At 51.8% G+C, this 23,282-nt stretch overlaps 1 protein-coding gene across 4 annotated transcripts in view; it reads right to left on the reverse strand.

The window, feature by feature from the left end:
• The window catches only part of tpo (thyroid peroxidase), a 39,213-nt gene that overhangs the window by 14,140 nt on the left and 1,791 nt on the right, over window positions 1–23,282 (reverse strand). For 3 of the 4 annotated variants that reach the window (XM_057058982.1, XM_057058984.1, XM_057058985.1), the window contains exons 2-15: window positions 15,319–15,403; window positions 15,129–15,239; window positions 12,664–15,020; window positions 12,463–12,538; window positions 12,237–12,382; window positions 11,595–11,724; window positions 11,037–11,166; window positions 10,623–10,802; window positions 9,968–10,444; window positions 5,163–5,421; window positions 1,959–2,129; window positions 599–836; window positions 322–530; window positions 78–251 (exon numbers count right to left, since the gene is read on the reverse strand). In XM_057058982.1, coding sequence (XP_056914962.1) covers window positions 78–251; window positions 322–530; window positions 599–836; window positions 1,959–2,129; window positions 5,163–5,421; window positions 9,968–10,444; window positions 10,623–10,802; window positions 11,037–11,166; window positions 11,595–11,724; window positions 12,237–12,382; window positions 12,463–12,538; window positions 12,664–12,760 — 2,287 coding nt within the window. In that variant the 5' untranslated portion in view covers window positions 12,761–15,020; window positions 15,129–15,239; window positions 15,319–15,403. Of the gene's footprint in view, window positions 1–77; window positions 252–321; window positions 531–598; window positions 837–1,958; window positions 2,130–5,162; window positions 5,422–9,967; window positions 10,445–10,622; window positions 10,803–11,036; window positions 11,167–11,594; window positions 11,725–12,236; window positions 12,383–12,462; window positions 12,539–12,663; window positions 15,021–15,128; window positions 15,240–15,318; window positions 15,713–23,282 lie in introns of those variants that run through there. The other variant, XM_057058983.1, reaches the window with a different exon arrangement.

A 23,282-nucleotide genomic window follows, 5' to 3' on the forward strand; every position in this document is an offset into this window, starting at 1 on the left:
CCCAGATGCTTCTCAGGCTGGCAGCTCAGCCCGTCAGACTTCCTGAAGACATCTGGAGCCAAAGTGTCCTTACTTACGTTCACAGCGGGGGGGTGGATCACTCCATCGCGTTCCCTCGCAAACTATGGCAGCTGCACCCCTCAACTGGAAACCATGGTAACAGGAGTAGTGAGCGGCCAGTTTGCCAGAGGTAGAAGACAAAATAAAATCCCCGTTCTCCACCGTCCCAGGCCTGCCGCAGCATTTTAGCTCTGGAATTCAACAAATGAGTTATTTGTCATGAATCATCAAAACGGCCACGCTGGTATTCCTCAAGTCCACCTTGGCTTTCCTCCTCTCTCCAAGCTTCCAGATTGACTGATGGAAGCTGGTCACACGAGGTGTACCCAGAGGGATATTGTCTAAAGAGGAAGGAATCGGGGAGCAGCTGCTTGATGTCGGTGTTGTCGCAGATGATTCGAGACAGAGAGCCGTTTAAAAGCGCAGCCTTCTGGAGTCTGGTGAAGACGCCTTCAGCCTCCCACCAGAACCTGAAGAAACAGCATCGCATCAACCTCCTGGAGCTTCCTCCTACATGTAGCGGAAGCTCCAGTCTTACCGGTCGCCATCGCGGATGGCCTTCATCTGCCGTCCGATCAGGCAGGAGAACAGCGGCCCCACCCTGGCGCCCGGCAGGAACTTTTCAAACAGCCCTCCAAGCCAAACGTCGATGTTGTCGGGATGTTTGTACATGTTCCAGATCTTCCTGGCAACCCTGCAGTTTCCAACAACCGCTTTCAAATCACTTAGCGTTTGGATGCGCTTCAGTCCGCAGAATTGTCTCCAGGCGTTGTACCCTGGCAAATAACACAACAGGAAAATGAGACCCTGACGTCAAGATGAAAGGGCTCATTCACGCTAAAATAAGGAGTGCGTTGATCTTTGAGGAGAGATCAGAATCAGAATCAGAGTACTTTATTGATCCCTTTAGGGGGGGTCCATTAGGGAAATTAGCATCTCCAAAAAAACATACAGCACTGTACAAAATTACCCACCACCATTACACACCATAAAAACCTATTAAAGATAATAAAAATAGAGTAAAATAAGAAATAAAATAGAATAAATTAAAAATAGAATATAAATATAAAATATAAAACTATAGAAATGTAAATAAATGAACTGAATGAATGAATGAACTGAATGAATGGATGTCCCAGTATTATGTTATTGCAGTGTTATTCCAGTTCTCCTGTTGGCCCTCCTCCCCCCCAGTGAGGAGCTGAACAGTCTGATGGCTCGGGGGATGAATGAGTTCCCCAGTCTGTTTGTTAAAGATAGCCTCACCTTTCAAAATGGAGCTATTAGTGTGGCTAATTATCGTTACTAAAATAAACAGTTCGGCACATTCAGCTGGTTTGTGAGAGTTACACAACTAATTTCACAGTAGATGTGCAAGGAAAGCACCGAGGAGCACGTTGTCTTATCAATCAGTGAACTACCAATCAGTGAACTACCAATCAGTGAACTACCAATCAGTGAACTACCAACCAGTATCATCAATCCCTGGCAGGGTTGCTGCTGGACTCGGTCTGCCTCACGGACATGAACAATTGGTCACATATTAGCTGAGGCTGTTGTGGGTCTTCCAAGGTGCAGTAGCAGCATTAGCAGCATTAGCATTAGCAGCAGCATTAGCAGCAGTAGCAGCATTAGCAGCAGCATTAGCAGCAGTAGCAGCATTAGCAGCATTAGCAGCATTAGCAGCATTAGCAGTAGCAGCAGGGATGTGAGGACAGTGCAGTGCTGCTCTGCATCACATGATTATTTCCCTGGCAGCTCAGCAGAGATGGTGGAGGAGACGCCATCAGGCTGTTGTCTCTCCTCACCTGTTCCCACTAAAGACCAAAGCCTGCAGCGGCGTCAGCGGCCGGCCGGGATAACGCCGACGCCAGTGCGGTCCAGCCTCCTTCACAAACCTGGCAGAGCGTGATCTCGTCCTCTCTGGAGGTTCAGGGCAGCCAGATCCATGAGCCGCGGAACGTTGAGAACGATCAGCCGGTCCGTCACCTCATCTGACAAAAACATGTGTGTGTTGCGAGTGTCCGCCGGCGTGCCGATCGCACCTCTGACGAGCGGGTCGACTCCCCCTGCGGACACAGAGCAGCGTATGAGCCAGAAGAAGTCGTTCCTGATTCGGTTCTGTGTCGCAGCGATGACGGCTCCGTGTTTCAGTCCGCTTGAAAACCCTAACCCTAACCCTGACCCTAACCTAACCCTGACCCTAACCCTATGAATCCAGGAAGGGATTGGTGGGTCTACGCTACAGCTCATGGTCTGTTCTAGACGGGTCAGTCCAGTTGGCTGGTTATTCTTTAACATTGGGCTCTTGGACCCTAACCCTAACCCTAACCCTAACCCTAACCTAACCTAACCTGACCCTAACCTAACCTAACCTAACCTAACCTAACCTAACCTAACCTAACCCTGACCCTAACCTAACCCTGACCGTAACGTAACATAACCTAACCCTAACCTAACCCTAACCTAACCCTAACCTAACCCTGACCCTAACCTAACCCTAACCTAACCCTAACCTAACCCTGACCCTAACCTAACCCTAACCTAACCTAACACTGACCGTAACCTAACCCTAACCTAACCTAACCCTGACCTAACCCTGACCCTAACCTAACCTGACCCTAACCTAACATAACCCTGACCCTAACCTAACCCTGACCCTAACCTAACCCTGACCCTAACCTAACCCTAACCTAACCCTGACCCTAACCTAACCTAACCCTAACCTAACCTGACCCTAACCTAACCCTGAGCCTAACCCTAACCTACCTAGGAACCCTACAGGCAGGAGCCTATAGCAGGAGACCCCCAGAGGCAGGAGGCAGAAACCCTACGGCAGGAGCCCTAGAGGCAGGAACCCTACAGGAAGGAGCCCTAGAGGCAGGAGCCTACAGGCAGGAGCCCTACAGGCAGGAACCCTACAGGCAGGAGCCCTAGAGGCAGGAACCCTACAGGCAGGAGCCCTAGAGGCAGGAGCCCTACAGGCAGGAGCCCTACAGGCAGGAGCCCTAGAGGCAGGAGCCCTACAGGAAGGAGCCCTACAGACAGGAGCCCTAGAGGCAGGAACCCTACAGGAAGGAGCCCTACAGACAGGAGCCCTAGAGGCAGGAACCCTACAGGCAGGAGCCCTACAGGCAGGAGCCCTACAGGCAGGAGCCCTAGAGGCAGGAGCCCTACAGACAGGAGCCCTACAGGGAGGAACCCTACAGGCAGGAGCCACAGAAGGACTACAGGAGGAAACCCAGGAGCCTACAGCAGGGCCCACAGACAGGAGCCCTAGAGGCAGGAGCCCTACAGGCAGGAGCCCTACAGGAAGGAGCCCTAGAGGCAGGAGCCCTACAGGCAGGAGCCCTACAGGCAGGAACCCTACAGGCAGGAGCCTAGAGGCAGGAACCCTACAGGAAGGAGCCCTAGAGGCAGGAGCCCTACAGGCAGGAGCCCTACAGGCAGGAACCCTACAGGCAGGAGCCCTAGAGGCAGGAACCCTACAGGCAGGAGCCCTAGAGGCAGGAGCCCTACAGGCAGGAGCCCTACAGGCAGGAGCCCTAGAGGCAGGAGCCCTACAGGAAGGAGCCCTACAGACAGGAGCCCTAGAGGCAGGAACCCTACAGGAAGGAGCCCTACAGACAGGAGCCCTAGAGGCAGGAACCCTACAGGCAGGAGCCCTACAGGCAGGAGCCCTACAGGCAGGAGCCCTAGAGGCAGGAGCCCTACAGACAGGAGCCCTACAGGGAGGAACCCTACAGGCAGGAGCCCTACAGACAGGAGCCCTACAGGGAGGAACCCTACAGGCAGGAGCCCTACAGACAGGAGCCCTAGAGGCAGGAGCCCTACAGGCAGGAGCCCTACAGACAGGAACCTACAGGAAGGAGCCCTACAGACAGGAGCCCTAGAGGCAGGAACCCTACAGGCAGGAACCCTACAGGAAGGAGCCCTACAGGCAGGAGCCCTAGAGGCAGGAGCCCTACAGACAGGAGCCCTACAGGCAGGAGCCTAGAGGCAGGAGCCCTACAGGAAGGAGCCCTAGAGGCAGGAGCCCTACAGACAGACAGGAGCCCTAGAGGCAGGAACCCTACAGGAAGGAGCCCTACAGACAGGAGCCCTAGAGGCGGAACTAAGACTGGAGGTATGGACGTAATTAGAGAGGACAGGAAGTTAGTTGGTGTGAAGAGATGATGGACAGGAAGGAGAAGATGGCGTTGGAGGAGATGATGTGCTGGTGTCCTTGGTCAGCCTGTGGCCTAACTTGCTCTGTGTCTAAGATGTCTTTGGTCTCATCTGCTCATCTGACATTTCCCCAAAGGTGGCTTCCACAACTCCTGAGCTGCAGCTGAGCTACAGAGGTCACCAAACGGTCCAACATTAATCAGGAGGCTGCAACCTGTCAGCCAAATGTGTCTCAGGATTTCATGTTTCCCTCTGTCTGTCGCTGGCACCAACATTCTGCAGACATGTGATTAACATGGCCGGTAGTTTATCTTAGGAGGCTTTCTGGGAAGAGAAGGACCCTCATCCCATGAGGAGCAGTGACCAGGCTGATGGAGAGAAGTCAAACTAAGGCACAAAATTGGCTGAATCTTTCTGACATTAAACCTGTGAGTGCACAGATCGCCCAAAACAACAGATCTTCAGTATGTCCTGCTGAAACACACACACACACACACACACACACACACACACACACACACACACACACACACAGCCTATAAATGTAAACACTCAAGCTTCTCCTGAGTCACCAGGAAGTAGCTGCTGCTATTCCACAGTCACGTTAGCACCCTAACCTAACCCTGAGCCTAACCCTAACCTAACTAACACTGACCCTAACCTAACCCTGACCGCTAGGTGGTAAAAACACTAACTGACAAAGGAGTATTGAAGTATTTTAAGGAGTATTTCCCAGTTAAGTATCCTAAAACTCTCCTTTTACAACCTGCCAATAAACCAACAGCTGCCATTAGTTATTCTGAAGACTTGAAGGCTGAAAATACAAAAACTCTCATGTTTGAGGTCACGACATGAGGAAGTGAGATATGTTTCGGTCCCTCTGGGGCTTTTTAAGCTGTGTTTTGGATCTTTTAGATCACGTCGACTGTCCTCACCTTCTTGGGTGAATCTCCAGGGAACGAAGAAGTTGTTGTGCAGGTTCAGGCTGGGGAAGAGCTCATGTTCTTGAAAGCTCTGGTTTAGCCTGCTGACCTTTGGGGAGATGGTACCGTGGCCGAACCTCAACGCAGCCGTGGAAAACACATTGGCCACCGACGGGTTCACCGATGGGTCGTACCCGCAGTACGGTCCCATGTGATCCTCCCAAGACTCTGCACCAATAATTTTTGGAACATAGTCTCTCATGGTTATAATCTGGGGGGGAAAGCATTCGAGATGAAACGCTGAAGGTAAATAAGCCCAGTTAAATCATCTTTGGAGGATGTTTAAGTTTCAGTAGAAGAACATTAGCGACATTCCTGCTGAGATTCCTCATAGCTATTCATAAGGTCATAGGTCACCACCTCATTCCCAGGACAGTTTTAATGGTCACACACCTACACACACTCCTTTCATTCAGCATCTTCAGCAATTCAGCGCGTCTTTCCTTCAGTTGAAGCCGAAGTCATCATTTAGCAGCATAAATCAAGCCAAAAACGGTATGATTGTAGGTGACGTACGCCACTAAAGATGCGGCTCAAAAATGATCCTTAGCGTGTCCTTATGTGCACGTCCTCATACTGTAAAAATGACACATTTGCAGACAGCAGAGAGGGCGCTATGGTGGCGTCATCAAGGCTCTATTGGGCATCTTCAGTGTCAACGAGGAGGCTACGAGTAGCCTAGCTTTCTTTATTTCTAGTGGGCGTAGCATTAAAGCAAAGTGGGTGTCTTGACGTGAGCGTTGAGGGCTGTGGAACAGCGACTGGCTGGCAGATGGGATTTCACCTACTGGGAAAAGAATGCTACGTTTGATGCTACGTTCAACAGTAACAGGGATCAGGCTGTGGCACAGTTCGGAGGTCTGTCTTTTAGTGGCCAAACCCATAATATGGAATTTTTCAACAGTTCCAGCCTACGTACAAAGTTTAAAAGCTCTTTTAAAGGGTACTAGGGGCTCGAAGCATGTAACTTCCTGTCACCAGTAGGTGGAGCAATACATATGATGGTTTCAATGCTAATAATAATAACAAGAATAATAAACTCATAGAACGCAGACCAATAATGTGATAATAAACACTTGTTACTGAAGGTCACATCCTTGGTCTTTGACGGAAACCTTTTTAAAGAAGAACCCTGATCTGGTCCACCATGATGGCGTAGCCAACATTACAGCCAGACTGAGATGCTTGGACATGTCCAGAGGAGGGACATATATGAGTGGAAGTACACTGAGGTTGGAACTGAGGCAAGAGCCCTACAGGCAAGAGCCCTAGAGGCAGGAGCCCTAGAGGCAGGAGCCCTAGAGGCAGGAGCCCTAGAGGAAGGAGCCCTAGAGGCAGGAGCCCTAGAGGCAGGAGCCCTAGAGGAAGGAGCCCTACAGGCAGGAGCCCTAGAGGCAGGAGCCCTACAGACAGGAACCCTACAGGCAGGAGCCCTACAGGCAGGAGCCCTAGAGGCAGGAGCCCTACAGACAGGAGCCCTACAGGCAGGAGCCCTAGAGGCAGGAGCCCTAGAGGAAGGAGCCCTACAGGCAGGAGCCCTAGAGGCAGGAGCCCTAGAGGCAGGAGCCCTACAGACAGGAGCCCTACAGGCAGGAGCCCTACAGACAGGAGCCCTACAGGCAGGAGCCCTACAGACAGGAGCCCTACAGGCAGGAGCCTAGAGGCAGGAGCCCTAGAGGCAGGAGCCCTACAGGCAGCAGCCCTACAGGCAGGAGCCCTAGAGGCAGGAGCCCTAGAGGCAGGAGCCCTACAGGCAGGAGCCCTAGAGGCAGGAACCCTACAGGAAGGAGCCCTACAGACAGGAGCCCTAGAGGCAGGAACCCTAGAGGCAGGAGCCCTAGAGGCAGGAACCCTACAGGAAGGAGCCTATAGGCAGGAGCCCTACAGGCAGGAACCCTACAGGAAGGAGCCCTATAGGCAGGAGCCCTACAGGCAGGAGCCCTACAGGAAGGAGCCCTACAGACAGGAGCCCTAGAGGCAGGAGCCCTACAGGCAGGAGCCCTAGAGGCAGGAACCCTACAGGCAGGAGCCCTAGAGGCAGGAGCCCTACAGGCAGGAGCCCTAGAGGCAGGAGCCCTACAGGCAGGAGCCCTAGAGGCAGGAACCCTACAGGAAGGAGCCCTACAGACAGGAGCCTAGAGGCAGGAACCCTACAGGCAGGAGCCCTAGAGGCAGGAGCCCTACAGGCAGGAGCCCTACAGGCAGGAACCCTACAGGCAGGAGCCCTAGAGGCAGGAACCCTACAGGCAGGAGCCCTAGAGGCAGGAGCCCTACAGGCAGGAGCCCTACAGGCAGGAGCCCTACAGGCAGGAGCCCTAGAGGCAGGAGCCCTACAGGAAGGAGCCCTACAGACAGGAGCCTAGAGGCAGGAACCCACAGGAAGGAGCCCTACAGACAGGAGCCCTAGAGGCAGGAACCCTACAGGAAGGAGCCCTAGAGGCAGGAGCCCTACAGGAAGGAGCCCTACAGACAGGAGCCCTAGAGGCAGGAGCCTACAGGCAGGAGCCCTAGAGGCAGGAGCCCTAGAGGCGGAACTAAGACTGGAGGTATGGACGTAATTAGAGAGGACAGGAAGTTAGTTGGTGTGAAGAGACGATGGACAGGAAGGAGAAGATGGCGTTGGAGGAGATGATGTGCTGGTGTCCTTGGTCAGCCTGTGGCCTAACTTGCTCTGTGTCTAAGATGTCTTTGGTCTCATCTGCTCATCTGACATTTCCCCAAAGGTGGCTTCCACAACTCCTGAGCTGCAGCTGAGCTACAGAGGTCACCAAACGGTCCAACATTAATCAGGAGGCTGCGACCTGTCAGCCAAATGTGTCTCAGGATTTCATGTTTCCCTCTGTCTGTCGCTGGCACCAACATTCTGCAGACATGTGATTAACATGGCCGGTAGTTTATCTTAGGAGGCTTTCTGGGAAGAGAAGGACCCTCATCCCATGAGGAGCAGCGACCAGGCTGATGGAGAAGTCAAACTAAGGCACAAAATTGGCTGAATCTTTCTGACATTAAACCTGTGAGTGCACAGATCGCCCAAAACAACAGATCTTCAGTATGTCCTGCTGAAACACACACACACACACACACACACACACACACACACACACACACACACACACACACACACACAGCCTATAAATGTAAACACTCAAGCTTCTCCTGAGTCACCAGGAAGTAGCTGCTGCTATTCCACAGTCACGTCAGCTCTCTACCTCACAAACATTCCGGTTTATTCCTCATCCCAAGCAGCCCTCTGGTGGGATGGAATCTTGTCCCTCCTGGTGCTGCTGATGAAGCCTGGTGGCGTCGGCCGGTATCATTAATGATGCTAGCAGCCTGCAGCAGAAGCTGCTGAATCCTGCTCAACCTGCTTCTCGCCTGTTTACTGGCTACAAAAGGCAAATTCAGAAACCTTGGTAATTAAACTGGGCAGACTGGTGTCCACCTTATTATGACCTGGAGTGGTTTAGAGTTCCTCAGCTAATGTTTCTGATGCTATCAATGATGCTATCAGACCCTCAGTGGTTCAAACAGGCTTCATTCGGACGATGCCTGGAAGTCCCTGATTTCCTCACTTCCTGATGGAGATGTAGCTGCAATCAGCACGACGGCTGCTGAGGTTTCTTCCCTTCTGTAAGGAACCCTGCGTCAGTAGCTGCCTGTGTCCTCCTCCATCCCAGAAGGGTCTGAGCAGAAGAGCTCCCGATGCCCCCCTCGGTGGCACAGCCAGCCTCCTGGGGCAGTTTCCAGCAACCCTAACCCTCCTGTGAGTGGCATTAAAGCAGGAGCACTGCTGCACTACTCATCATACATCTGCCACCTCTGTGGGGTAATAAATCTCCTCCTTCTGCCCCAGAGGAGCCGAGGAGGCTCAAAGCTGTGAGATGAGGGACTCAAAGTTAGAGATAATTAAGGGAACACCAAGTGCAAAGAACTGTGATGCATAATTAATATCAGCTGGCAAATTAGTCAGACAGCTTGAGGAACTTTGATGTTTTTCTGTTTACTGCATGTAGAAATCCAATAATTCTGATGATTATCAGATAAACACAACCAATATCTGACCACGAGAGCGGCCCGACAGGCAGGAGACGATTTTTACTGGCTGGGAGCCGGGCCACATGGGGGGGGGGTGCTTTTTGGTGCTGAAGGTGCCAGAGTAAACAGATGTTTTCTTCCTGCTTTAGCACCACACGGTGGTGAAGCTGCTGCATCAACGCAGCTCTGAGACAGCAGAAACCTCCTCCTGATGGTTCCCTCGTGTCAAACACATCTACTTCCTGTTTGAGCTGATGGAGAACCAGCCTAGTTCTTCTGTAGCCTGGACGACCACCACGTTAGCAGACCGTGCTAACGTTAGCCACCCACTGTTGAAAACCTGAGCTCCATTCGGCTAAAACAATTAACAAGTTGGAGCTCTATTCCAGAGCAGAGTTTGTTCAGTCGGCCAATCACCCTCAGCTCTGGTTCTGCTCGGAGGCTGAAACACTCCGCTCCTTTTCTCTACAGTAAATAAGAGTAAAGTACAAGAAGTTGTAGGCAGGACCGCTGGCAACCTCAGCAGGACCTGCAGGACGTGGGTCTTTACTGCTAACCACCGTGTAATGCTAACGAAGTAATCTCAAAATAATCCAAATCAAAATGTAAAAGCAGACTGCTGCTTTCTTTAACCTCGGAACGTGAACCCTAAACGGACTGATGATTAACTGGTGCCTGTTTGTGGCCAGCGCTCTTCTGCAGCTGAACTGAAGCTCACGTACCTGAAGCAGAGCTGCGATGATCCTGCGCGTCTCTTGGTAGATCATCTCTGGGCTCCAGTGATCATTCATGCCTTTCAATGCCGCTGCGATCCGGTTGTGCTCCCTGTGAAAGAGCGTGTGGAGGGAAGCCAGGTGCAAACCCTCGTTGGCCCGACTGTCTCCAGCATGGAAACACTCCACGCGCTCCCCCTCTGGACTCTGCCTGCAGCGTGAACGTTTGCCAACAGGCGGAAGGAAATCCCTTCCATTGGGATCCCTGAACTTGCTGTTGATGACGAGTTTCCCATTCAGGCCTGCAAGGTCCCGGAGGGAGAACTGCACCTCTGCAGTGCTGCCGTAAATCTGCGACGCGTCCATGAAGGAGGTGACGGTGTTGATCTGCTGGCGCTGCAGAACCTGCTCAACGTCCGGCCAGAGGCTGAGGGAGCAGGCAGCCACGGAGCGGAAGAAAGGCAAGCAGCCCTGCGCATCGCCTGTCTGAGGAGAGGAGGGCGATTGGTTTAACCAACACTAGCTCTTATCTCATTAGCATAGGAGCGCTAATCAACACAACATTTAACCTGTCAGCTGTTGATGTAGCAGGGACACGCCAGTCTGAGCACACGGACGGACACATGAGAGATGAAGAAAAGCAAACACGTATGTTTGCACGTACCTGAATGGGAAAGCACAGGCGGATATTCGTACAGGTCGTCAGGCAGTCGGTGGCACTGCTTTGAGGGGTAAAGCTGATATCATGATCGATGAACTGGCCCCACTCCACCAGCATGTGAGAGTAGATGTCGACGTCTGCTGCTTCGGTGCTCCTCACTATCCTCCTGCTGACCTCTGTGACCTGGGGACATTTAACAACACGCCTACAGGAAGCTGCTCATTGGAAACCCCACCCGCTCTTCCTCCTGTTTCACAGTGATGATCTATTTCAAGAGCATTTCCATTTTAAAAGGCAAGAAGAAGCTCAGATATCCCATAGCACCAATAGATGTAACAAGAAATGGAACAACAAAGGTAATAACTGCAGTAATCATCAGTTTCCCCTCCAAGCCTGATAGGGGTTTTTGTAGCCTACCGAGGGAAGCGGGACCCCATTGTAGAGCCGTCCCCTGTTCCAGCCTTTGGGTTCTCGCTGTCCATCTTCATATTCCGCTGGAAGCCATCTGACCAAGGGCATGCTGGCGGCCCCCCAGAGCGGATTTTCCCTGACAAAGACAACCGTGGAGTTACTGCTGGAGGGGACATCCTCCCGTCCAGAGCATGAACAAATCAGTGTGTTGTGAACATTAGTAACTTCTGAGGAAGTCAAGTTTTAGAGGGGCCATCAGAGATACATTTATGAAGAAATGCTGCTGTTTGGAAGGTTGGACGTGGAGGACAGAAGGACAGAGGGACATTCCTCCATACCATGAAGGACATATTCCAAAGGAAAGCGTCTAATGTGCTGTATCACAGCAACTGGACCGTTGGCTGATTCGCTCTCATCCAGGAGGCTCCGTCAGCTCACTGGCTCTTTAGGAGCTCCACTTGGATGAACAGCCCAGTTGCTGTGGTTCAACTACCAGAATTACCCAAGCGGGATGACCGAGAACCTTCACAGACATACTGCACAATCAAGAGTTTGTTCAGCCACCTGTTATTGCAGATGCCAGATATGGAGCGGTACTTGTCGAGGTCACTGTGTTGACATCGGAGCGGCGGCGGTGCCGAGGAGCATCCGGACCACTGAGCCATCAGCTCCACGTCGTCCCACTGCAACGGCTCTGGCAAAGCAAACCCACTTGAATAAATTGGAGAATCAAGGAATCACAATCTAATATGATGTAACTAATATGATGTCTGATCTGGAGTCAGACCAAAGAAAACTCAAATGTATCAGCTGTCTTCATTGGAATCAAACATCCAGAGCCTTCAGTAACCCTAACTGGAGCAGAAGGAGGCTCCCTTTCCTTTGACAGAGCCAAGAGGGCGCTCCTCAGCCACAGAACACACTTCCATCCACATCACTTTAAAAAAAAACTACCTGAAGACAAAAGAAACGGTTTCCAGGTGGACTGAGCCACCATGAGCGCTGCTGCTGGGAGCAACTTGACATCTTTCTACTGCAGAAGACGTCAGAACTGACAGTTTCAGTTCAGGTTTCAGACTGGAGGCAACTAAACGTGCGGTGAAGCTGATGCAACACATCCTCCCGTCCTCTTTCTTCCTAACTTTGCTGGTAACATCTCTGGTTTACGGGAAACCAGGAAAAAGAGACAGAAAAGGAGCTCCCTACCTGTTGTCTTAGCATCCCTCTTCTGTCTCTGGATCTTCAGGACCTGCAGACTTGCCTGAAACACCTCTGCAGGGATGGAAACCCCCCCGTTCTCTGGTTGCTGGTGGGCTGGAAACGCACCAGTGGAGGACAAGAGCGCTCGTGGCCTGGCAACAGAGTCAGACGAGCACAAATGAAGCTGCGCTTCCTCACGTCTGCGCGCCGGTCGAGTGTTTGCATGCGTTACCGCTGTCTGGACTGGACCTGACGGACCGCTTCAAGGATGTCTCCATGTGAAGCCAGAACGTGTCTGAACGTGGTGGCTGGAGACGCGTAAAGAAAGCATCAAGTAAAACTCAAGCACTGAAATGTTTGAATGACACGGCAGCGCAACGATAGAATTGGTTGCCTGAACGTTCAGATCTCAGCCCCCAAAGTCTTAACTTACAGTTTAGACGTGTGGCGTCTTCAGCTGGAGCGCCTGGGTGAAGAGCGCAGAAGAACGCAGCCACGACGAGCACGTTACGGCCGGCACAGCGGTCCATGTTGGCCGTCCGATCGCAACCGTGTCGCAGCCACACTGAAAGAATTCAGCCTCAGACTTTTCTGGTCCTTGACTGGTTCAAAAACAAACTCGGAGACAAGACAGAGATAGTTGTGAAGGAACGTGTGCTTAGATGGCGGCTACAAGGCAGCACGGGCCAAAACGTCCTCGGTCCATTTGGCCGCTGCTTCTCCTTTGGGAAGTCTTTCCACCGTCGGCCCGCCCTAACGGACACGGATCCACGTCACCGCACAGTTCTGCGTCAGCAGTTGAGGGTTTGATGACGCCGGGACGAGCTGAGACAAAGGCAGGACAGGAGGAGCCAGCAGAACCTCTGCCGGGGTTCTGACCCCAGCAGAGGTTCTGCTGGGGTTCTGACCCCAACACACCAGAGGTTTCCTCTCACACTCTTAAAGAAGCAAATCTGCAGCGTCGTTAAATTTAAAAAGATGTAACGAAGATTAAAAAAGCAGCTAGTTTACTGGCTTTAATATCAGTTTTCAACATGACGGCAGAATTTTAGAAACGTCAACAGTCACTTTTATTAAAGCTGCTCAAAAATCTGCAAGAAAAGTCAAAGGGAAAAGGAGGGATTCCATAACGAAGTGGAACGATGAACCGACGGCCCATTTAGAAAGTTTCATGTGTGAAGTGCAGCGATGACGACGGAGAGTTCAAACTGCTCATCTAACAATGCTGGAAGCGCAGCGCTGTACGAACAGTTAGAAGCTAACGGAAGCTAACAGAAGCTAACGGAAGCTAACAGAAGCTAACAGAAGCTAACGGAGGCCGGAGCAGCCGAGCTGAGCTGCAGGTCAGAGGTCATCCCGCCCACCTGGCTTTGCTTTGCTTTGCTAACCCTAACCCACTGAGCAGGAGTCCAGGAGTGTCCTTGATGTTGCGCTGATGCAGCTTTGTGACGCGCGAGTACACGTGCGTGTGTGTTGTCATGGCAACTTAGCCAAACCAAATCTGTAGTTGTTTTTGAAGGTGAAAATATCTGAGGAGCAATATTTCTTGTTAAACTGGACACTAGCATCTTTAAATCCTTTCAGCTTGACTCAGTCAAACTCAAGAGGTCCAGCAGAACCATTAACGTGAGGCCTGAATGCTGAATGACATCCTCATTCAGGCCAAGAGCAAATCTAGAAAAAGCTGTGAGCAAATCCATGATCCATGATGGATCCATGATGGATCCATCATGGATCCATCATGAACCCATTCAGATGAAAAGAGACTTCAGGCTCCAGCTCATTGGCTCCATTAGGGAGGCACATGTGTGTTTTGGTCTGTCAGCAGGAGAATGTAGATGGAAAAAAGAGTGTATTCCTCACCTGGGTTAGGGTTAACTGGGTTAGGGTTACCTGGGTTAGGGTTAACTAGTGCACTCACTGGGTGCTGTGTGTACTGAGGTCCAGTGGTGTCTGGACCCAACACATCTGGTGCTCTAGTTCTTGCTCTAATATCGCCCTGCGGCATGGATACGCCACAGGAGAGTCAACTAACCGCTCAAGGGTTAGGGTTAGGGTTAGGGTTAGGGTTAGGACTCAGCCACCCCGCATCACCGGAGCTCTGAAGGAGAGGCGGGAAAACGAGGAAGCAGAGTCTCATCTGGACCTGCAAGCAGATGGTGACACCTCGAAACAACAGTTCCACAAAGCTGAGCAGTCCAGCTGTGAAGATGGAAAACTTCTGGCCTTCTGGTTGTGGACTGATCATCTCCACCTGGTTTCACTGCTGTAAATATGCCAAAGATCCAGGAGCTCTGTGGAGACACTTGTGGAGCCAACGGTCCAGAACATCAACCTCGTCGTATCCAGGACAGCCTGGTGTTCTCAAAAGAGCAGCAACGCTTTCGCTGGTGCTGCGTGTGCTCCCTTTACAGTAGGTGACGCGGAACGCTGTGGCGGTCCGGACATTCCCATTCAGTTCATGCTGTAACACCACCGGCACAGGACGGCCCTGCGGCCGGAGAACCACGGAAATGGACCAAACGAACGACGTGTGGCGGCATCAAAGGAAAGGACTCCTGTCTTTAACTCTTCTTTGATACAGTTCAGAGCTTCACAGTCGACTGGCTCAGTGCGTCACGTTCCTGCACGTGGCCACGCAGCAGATGTGAGGAGGTCCATCCTAACTGTCCACTAGCGTCCACGGAGGCTTTGACCGTACATAAAGAGCGGGTCCATGGAGGCCACTTTGGCAGCAATAAACGAGTGGACACAGTGAAGGACAGCTGTCAAATTAGCAAACTCAAGGTCCTGCAAGACAAGAGAAGAGAGGAGCATCGACCCAGCTGGAATGAGCTAGCAACACGGTGGATAATGCTACCAACTCTGGACACACTCGCACTCATTGTGATTAATCACCTTCTTTTCTATTTGCTGACTCTCAGTATTCTTGAAAAGGAGCTTGACCCTGGTTTTACCATCATCAGAGGAGCCTTTAAGTTGGGAGAACTTGTACCTCCACAGAACAATCTAGGAAAGGATCAGAACAAAACAGATGATCCCGTTAAACAGAACAGGGGCAAAGATGCACTTAGAACGAGGAGTTTACCTTTGAAGGACCTTCTGAGCAGGAGAAGCCTGAGCCAAAATCGATGGTGAAGCTCAGCAGGTTCCCCTGGCACGTAGCTCTTCCACTGTTGACAGACAACTGAGACGTTCACGTCTCTGCGGGTCTGAACCGTCCAGTAATGTGCTGGAAAGTCATCATCTCAACCTGCCTCACACCTTTTTTTGCAAATCCACTTCTGGACAATGAAGTGTGATAAAAGTGTGATAAAATAAACTTCATTTATTTATTTGAAAAGGAAGAATTCATAAATGCTTTAGGTAATTTGGTACTTTAGCTCATTCCATTTTTAAGAGGTTCTAATTGGTCCATTCCATTGTGAAGGCCTCTGAACCCTCTCTGAGCTGAGGAACCGAGACCTGCGTCAGGTAGAGGCCTTTCAGGGCGGAGGTGGGGGGGGGGCACAGGCCGGAGGTGGGGGGGGGGCACAGGCCGGAGGTGGGGGGGGGCACTCTGGGGAACAGGGCCTTGAGCCGGACACTCAATCCCAAAGCGTGCACAGCAAAACTAGCGTCACCACAGAATGTTGGGCGCTGCACAAGAGAACCAAATCAACGGGACCAACTTATCTCTTATATATAAACCGGCCTTGGCCCATTGGGTCGTAGTCAGAACCAGCTTCACACACGTACCTCCAACATAGGGTTAGAGGTTAGAGGTACGTGTGTGAAGCCCTAACCCTAACACACATCAAAACACACAAAAGCTGATTTTGCATTTAGATGCTGAACAGCAGATTTCTGAGGGTAAAACTGTGATCTACCGGCGTGCACTGTGATCTACCGGCGTGCACTGTGGTCTACCGGCGTGCACTGTGATCTACCGGCGTGCACTGTGATCTATCCACGTGCACTGTGATCTACCGGCGTGCACTGTGATCTACCGGCGTGCACTGTGATCTATCCACGTGCACTGTGATCTACCGGCGTGTACTGTGGTCTACCGGCGTGCACTGTGATCTACCGGCGTGCACTGTGATCTACCGGCGTGCACTGTGGTCTACCGGCGTGCACTGTGATCTACCGGCGTGCACTGTGGTCTACCGGCGTGCACTGTGATCTACCAGCGTGCACTGTGATCTACCAGCGTGCACTGTGATCTACCGGCGTGCACTGTGGTCTACCGGCGTGCACTGTGATCTACCGGCGTGCACTGTGGTCTACCAGCTTCAGATTAGGCTGTACACAATTAACGATAGTGTAATTAGCCCAGCAATGATGACACACTGTCCAGAAAAGGATGATCCCTGGTTCCCATGACACCCCTGGTTCCCATGACACCCCTGGTTCCCATGACACCCCTTCTCTCAGCCTTGTCACGTGCACAGTTAGTGCAGATGGATCTGATGTTGGAAAGAGCCTGTTCTTCTGCTCCCCCCCCCCCCCCCCCATCACGTCTGCTGTTCTTGCATCATGTAACACAGAATATGCAACAAACACACTTTGGAGAACTCCTCATTACAGAGCCAATCAGCTTGGCATCGTTAGCAGCCACATGCTGTCTGCCGAGGGAACAGGACTGGAGCAAATGTAACCCGAGCCCAAATGTGTCGAGTCTTCCTCTTCCTCCCACCTCTGAGCACAGATGCTACCTGCATCACCTGAGCACCGTCCTACTGCCAAAAGGCTCCACAATGGCGTCCTTTCTTTTAGCTTTGTGTCTTCAGGAGTTCTAACGGTGACCTCCGTCACCTGCACCGACCTGCCAGAGGTCAATTCAACCTGTTGTTGGTGCAGACGTCATACTTTGCTGAAGTCGATTTTAAGTCTTTCTTTAGCATTTCACGCTAACTTTAAGAACAAACCTTTCTGAACAGCTGCCACACAGACAGACACTTTATTAAAAGCTGTTGGAATATGTGGTCTCAGCGAGTCCCCACTCAGCAGCATTGATCTGACAAGTAAATGAAGAGGCAGCACATGTAAACAAGGGCTTTGCACTGGTTTAGGCAACCTAATTACCTAAATGTTAGAGTGCCAGTGCCTGCATGAGCAACGTAAGAATTTTTGAATGGGATCTGAGTTGTATTATGGACTATGATGTCCTGAACTGTTCAGAATTTGTGAGTGTGATATTTCATTTAGCATTAGAATGGCTAGCATCACTGTTTTTTGCCGTGCTTTTCCACAATTCTTCCCTAACCCTAACCTTAACCCTCTAACCCTAACCTAACCCTAACCTAACCCGAGTCCTAACCCTAACCCTATTAACCTTGACCCTAACCCTATTAACCCTAACCCTATTAACCCTAACCCTATTAACCCTAACCCTAATGCTGACCCTGACCCTAACGCTGACCCTGACCCTAACGCTGACCCTAACCCTGACCCTGACCCTGACCCTAACGCTGACCCTAACCCTGAACCTGACGCTGACCCTGACCCTAATGCTGACCCTGACCCTAACCCTGACCCTGACCCGCAGGAACATCTTCTAGGTTAGCACCTTCACTGCTTAGTACTAAATACATTTAGCCCAAAGTCATTTGAAATGATTTTCCTTCCAGGCTAAAAGTTAGAGGGTTAGAGTTAGGGGTTAAGGTTAGGGTTAGGGTTAGAGGGTTAGGGTTAGGGTTAAAGGGTTAGGGTTAGGGTTATGGTTAATTGAATTGAATTGAATTGAATCAGGTTTATTGCCATTGTTCATGTAATACACAGTATTACACAAGCTAGGAATTTGTCTTGGTGTGACGCTGCGACATTCAACATAAAGAACACAACACTAGAATAAGATAAATAAAATAAAATAAGACATATATACAGTATATATATAATAGTAAGAAATAGTGCAGGTCAATGCAGGAGTAATGTGATGTTCATGGGTCCGCTGGCTGCTGTACGTGGTGCTTAAGTGCTGAGTCACTTGGTGTTCAGCAGCCTGATGGCAGAGGGGAAGAAGCTTTATGTAGCGGGAGGTTTTGGTCCGAATGGACCGTAGTCTCCTGCCTGAGGGGAGGGGGGAAACCAGTCCGTGACCAGGGTGGGAAGGGTCGGCCGTGATCCGACCTGCACACCTCCGGGTCCTGGAGATATACAGGTCCTGGATGGATGGAAGCCTGCAGCCCATCACCTTCTCAGCCTCAGTCTGTCCCTGACGGTGGCACCAGCAAACCACACGGTGATGGAGGAGGGGAGGATGGACTCGATGATGGCCGTATAAAACTGCGCCAACATCCTGGGAGGCAGTTTGAGCTTCCTCAGCTTCCGTAGGAAGAACATCCTTTGCTGGGCCTTCTTGATGAGGGAGCTGATGGTTGGCTCCCACTTAAGGTCCCGGGTGATGGTGGTGCCCAGGAAGCGGAAGGAGTCCGCGATGGTGATGGGGGGGAGTCCATGAGGGCAAGGGGGGCAAAGGGGCTGTGACTTTCCTGAAGTCCACTATCATCTCCACTGTCTTCTGAGCGTTCAGCTGCAGGTTGTTGTGTCCGCACCAGGACACCAGTCGAGCCACCTCCCTCCTGTAGGCAGTCTCATCGCCATTGGAGATGAGCCCGATGAGGGTGGTGTCATCCGCAAACCTGATCAGCTTGACAGACTGGTGGCTTGAGGTGCAGCAGTTAGTGTACAGGGAGAAGAGGAGGGGGGAAGGACACAGCCCTGGGGTGATCCAGTGCTGATGGTGACGGAGTCCGAGACTCTTCCCCAGCCGCACATGCTGCCTCCGATCCGTCAGGAAGTGAGTGATCCACCTGCAGAGGGAGGCAGGCACACTAAGCTGGGACAGCTTGTCCTGTAGCAGAGCGGGGTGGATGGTGTTGAACGCAGAGCTGAAGTCCACGAACAGGATCCTCGCGTAGGTTCCCGGGGAGTCCAGATGCTGCAGGATGGAGTGAAGGGCCAGGTTGACCGCGTCGTCCACAGATCTGTTGGCTCTGTAGGCGAACTGCAGTGGATCCAGGAGGGGGGTGGTGATGGACTTGAGGTGTGGCAGGATCAGGCGCCCTAAGGACTTCATGACTACAGAGTGTGAGCGCCACAGGTCTGTAGTCGTTAAGCCCGGTGATCCGTGGCTTCTTGGGGACAGGGACGATGGTTGAGGTTTTGAGGCAGGCTGGCACCTGGCACGACTCCAGGGAGGAGTTGAAGATGTCTGTGAAGACAGGAGGCAGCTCCTCTGCGCAGTGCCTCAGGGTGGAGGGAGACACGCCGTCCGGGCCAGGGGCGAGGAGGGGGGGGGATGATGGTGAATGGAGGGGGGGGGACTGATGGTGAGTGGAGGGGGGGGGACTGATGGTGAGTGATGGTGAGTGGAGGGGGGGAGGAGGAGGGAACTGGTGGTAAGTGATGGGGGGGGCTGATGGTGAGTGGAGGGGGGGAGGAGGGGACTGCCTTTGATGGAGTGAGGTCCATGGGGGCAGCTACCCTGGGGGGGGGGGGGGTGTTGGGCATAGTGGAGGGACAGGCTCTGCCAGGGCTCCTCGTCCTGACCCTCTGGAGCCTGAGGCCTGTAGTCGGTGATCTGCCTCAGGCCTCCACACAGAAGCAGAGTCGTTAGCAGTGAACTGCTGCTGAAGTTTCTCCGAACACACAGATTTAGCTCTCCTCAGTTCCCTGCTAAACCGGTATTTGGCCTCTCTGGAGCAGTCTCTGTCTCCACTTTTCAGCGCCGCTTCCTTTTCTTTCCTGATCTGTCTGAGTCTCGGAGTGAACCAGGGCTTGTCATTGGAGTAACTCACCCTAGTGCGCGTTGTAGAATGCGCTCCTCACAAAAGTGGATATATGAGGTCCCAGTGTCCGTGTACTCATCCAGATCATGTGTGGCCCCTTTAAACATGTCCCAGTCAGTTGTATCCAGGCACGTGCGCAGCTCCTCCACAGCCTCACTGGTCCATCTCTTCGTGGTGCTCACGGATGGCTTTGTTAGTTTGAGTTTCTGTCTGTATGTGGGGATCAGGTGGACCATCACGTGATCAGACAGTCCTAGTGCAGCACGGGGGACGGCCCGATACGCGTCCTTCACTGTGGTGTAGCAGTGATCCAGCGTGTTCTCTGCTCTGGTGGGGCATTTGATGAACTGTTTGTACCTGGGGAGCTCGTAACTCAGGTTGCTCTGATTAAAGTCGCCAAGCACGATAACCAGAGCGTCGGGATAGGTCCGCTCCCCTTGTTGAATACAGTCCGCGAGCGTGCGCTGAGCCTCGCGCACGTCCGCGTCTGGCGAGATGTAAACAGAGGCCAGAATGAATGAAGCGAACTGACACGGAGAATAGAAGGGTCTGCAGTTGATGAAGAGGTGTTCCCAGCAGGAGAACAGTGCTGGGAGATCACGGTCACATCAGTGCACCAGTCGCTGCTGATGTAGAAGCAGACTCCACTGCCTGCTCTCTCCCCAGAGAGCGCCAGGAACAGCTGGAATCCCCCGAGGAGGAACAGCTGGAACCCCCCGAGGAGGAACAGCTGGAATCCCCCGAGGAGGAGCAGCTGGAATTCCCCGAGGAGGAACAGCTGGAATTCCCCGAGGAGGAACAGCTGGAATCCCCCGAGGAGGAACAGCTGGAATTCCCCGAGGAGGAACAGCTGGAATCCCCCGAGGAGGAGCGCGCTGTCCGGTGTCTCTTTCCTGAACCAGGTTTCAGTGAAGCAGAGAACACCACGAGGTGGAGAAATCTTTAATCCGCATCAGCAACTTCAGCTCGTCCATTTTGTTACAAAGTGAGTTGGCGTTGGACAGAAAGATCCTCCTGCGTAGTCTCGCCAGGGCACCGGCCCGTCTTCCTCTCCTCCGCCGTCTCACCTTTTGGGCCAAAAAGTGAACCAGGTCGGCTGCAGGAGCCAGAAAAACTGGAAGTAAGTCCGTGGGGGTGAGAGTCCTAATGTTTAGTAGCTCTTCACGGGTGTAAGAGCAGGCAGACACACAATTAACAAACAAAAATAGACAAACAAGAACGCAGCAAGACGCCAAGGCGACCGCTCTGGGCGCCATTTTAGTTTTGAATTTTAAAGGGTTAGGGTTAGGGTTAGAGGGTTAGGGTTAGAGGGTTAGGGTTAAAGGGTTAGGGTTAGGGTTAGAGGTTTTGGGTTAAAACTTTTTTTGCACTGGCCTACTGATCGGGATAGCAGGGGAGTGCGGAGGGTGAGGGCCCCCCCCCCCGGGAGGGGCTATTAGCCAGGGCTCGAGGAGTTCCGGACAGGATAGGGGAGAGAGTTGGATCGCCCAGTCTGAGAAGACTTTGGTGGAATGGCGAGTAGGTATGTGGTTAGGATTGACCTTGGGGTTGTGGCAAGGGTTAGGGTTGGGGTTAGGGTTAGGGTTGGGGAGAAGGTAGGGGTTGGGGTTAGGGGGGTGTGGGGTTAGGGTAAGGGTTAGGTTTGGGGTTAGGGTTAGGAAAGGTGCTGGGTTGGGGTAAAGGTTAGGGTTAGGGTTGGGTTTAGGATTTAGGTTAGGGTTAGGGTTAAGAAGGGTGCTGGGTTTGGGGTTAGGGTTAGGGTTAGGTTGGGTTTAGGTTGGGTATAGGGTTGGGGTTAGGGTTAGGGTTAGGGGTGGGAGGGGTTAGGGTTAGGCTTGGGGTTAGAAAGGGAGCTGGGTTTGGGGTTAGGGTTAGGGTTGGGGTTAGGATTAGGTTTGGGGTTAGGGTTGGAAATGGAGATTGGGTTAGGGTTGGGATTGAGATTAGAATCTGTGCTCAGTGCAAGTTTAAATTAGGGGGGTGTCAGGAAAAAGTTGTCCGCACCAGTTAGCAAATATGAGTTTTGCTGTATTGGGGGTCCAAGTGATGTTGTCTTTTTCTGTAATGAAGAGGTGGTGTGGGATTTCTGGCAGTGTTTCGTAATGTGTTGCCATGGTTTTGTTGATAAGTTCCAAATTGTCCTGTTGTGTCTGTGTTAACTGGGATGAGTAGTTGAGGATGGGAAAGTAGGCTGCTGCATTGGGAAAGGTCCGCTCGGCAGCACGGAATAATCTCCTTAGTTGCTTGATTGTGGTTAGGGGTAAGGGTTAGGGTTAGGGTTAGGGTTAAAGGGTTAGGGTTAGGGATAGGGTTAAAGGGTTAGGGTTAGGGTTAGTTAGTCGTTGTTAGGGTTAGGGTTAGGGTTAGGGTTAAAGGTTAGGGTTAAAGGGTTAGGTGGGGTTTAGGGTTAGGTTAGGGTTTAGTTCGAGGGTTAGGGTTATAGGGTTAGGGTTAGGGGGTTTCGGTTTGGGTATAGGGTTAGGGGGTTAGGGTTAGGGGGTTGGGTTAGGGTTAAAGTTTTGGGTTTTTCCGGTTTTAGGTTAGGGTTAGTTTTAACGGGTTAGGGTTCCACGGGGTTTCCCGGTTTATTTTTAAAGGGTTAGTGTTCTTTTAGGTTTAAATCGTTCAAGGGTTTATTTTAGGTTTTAAAGGGTTTAGTTTTTCCTTTTCGGTTTAAATTTTAGGGTTTCGGGTTTTCGGTTGTTTGGGTTTTCGGGTTAGGGTTCGGGTTTTAGGGTTTTTTTTTCCGGTTTCCTTTTATCCGGTTTTTGGTTTTTCGGTTTTCGGTTTCAATGGTTCTTTTTCGGGTTTCCAGGGTTAGGGTTTTTCGGGTTTCGGGTTCGGTGTTTCGGGTTACCGGTTTCGGGTTCCTTAGTTTCGGTTCGGGTTTTCGGTTCGGGTTCGGGTGTCCGGTTCCCGGGTTTTTCGGGTTTCCGGTTTTTATTCCCGTTTTCTTTTTCTCGGGTTCTTTTTCTTTTCGGGTTCTCGTTTTCGGGTTAGGGTTTTCGGTTTCGGTTTCGAGGTTTAGGGTTCGGGGGTTAGGGTTCGGGTTAGAGGGTTAGGTTAGGGTTAGGGTTAAAGGGTTAGGCTTAGGGTTAAAGGGTTAGGGTTAGGTTAGGGTTCGGGTTCGCGGGTTAGGATTAGGGTTAGGGTTTAGGGTTCCAGAGTTAGGGTTAGGGTTAGAGGGTTAGGGTTAAAGGGTTAGGGTTAGGAGAGGGTTAGGGTTAGCAGCAGAATCAAATCACTGCTGGCTTCTATCCACTTCTGTAAAGACCTTAAA

The sequence above is a fragment of the Takifugu flavidus genome, chromosome 16 (assembly GCF_003711565.1).
Source record: "Takifugu flavidus isolate HTHZ2018 chromosome 16, ASM371156v2, whole genome shotgun sequence".
Lineage (NCBI taxonomy): Eukaryota > Metazoa > Chordata > Actinopteri > Tetraodontiformes > Tetraodontidae > Takifugu > Takifugu flavidus.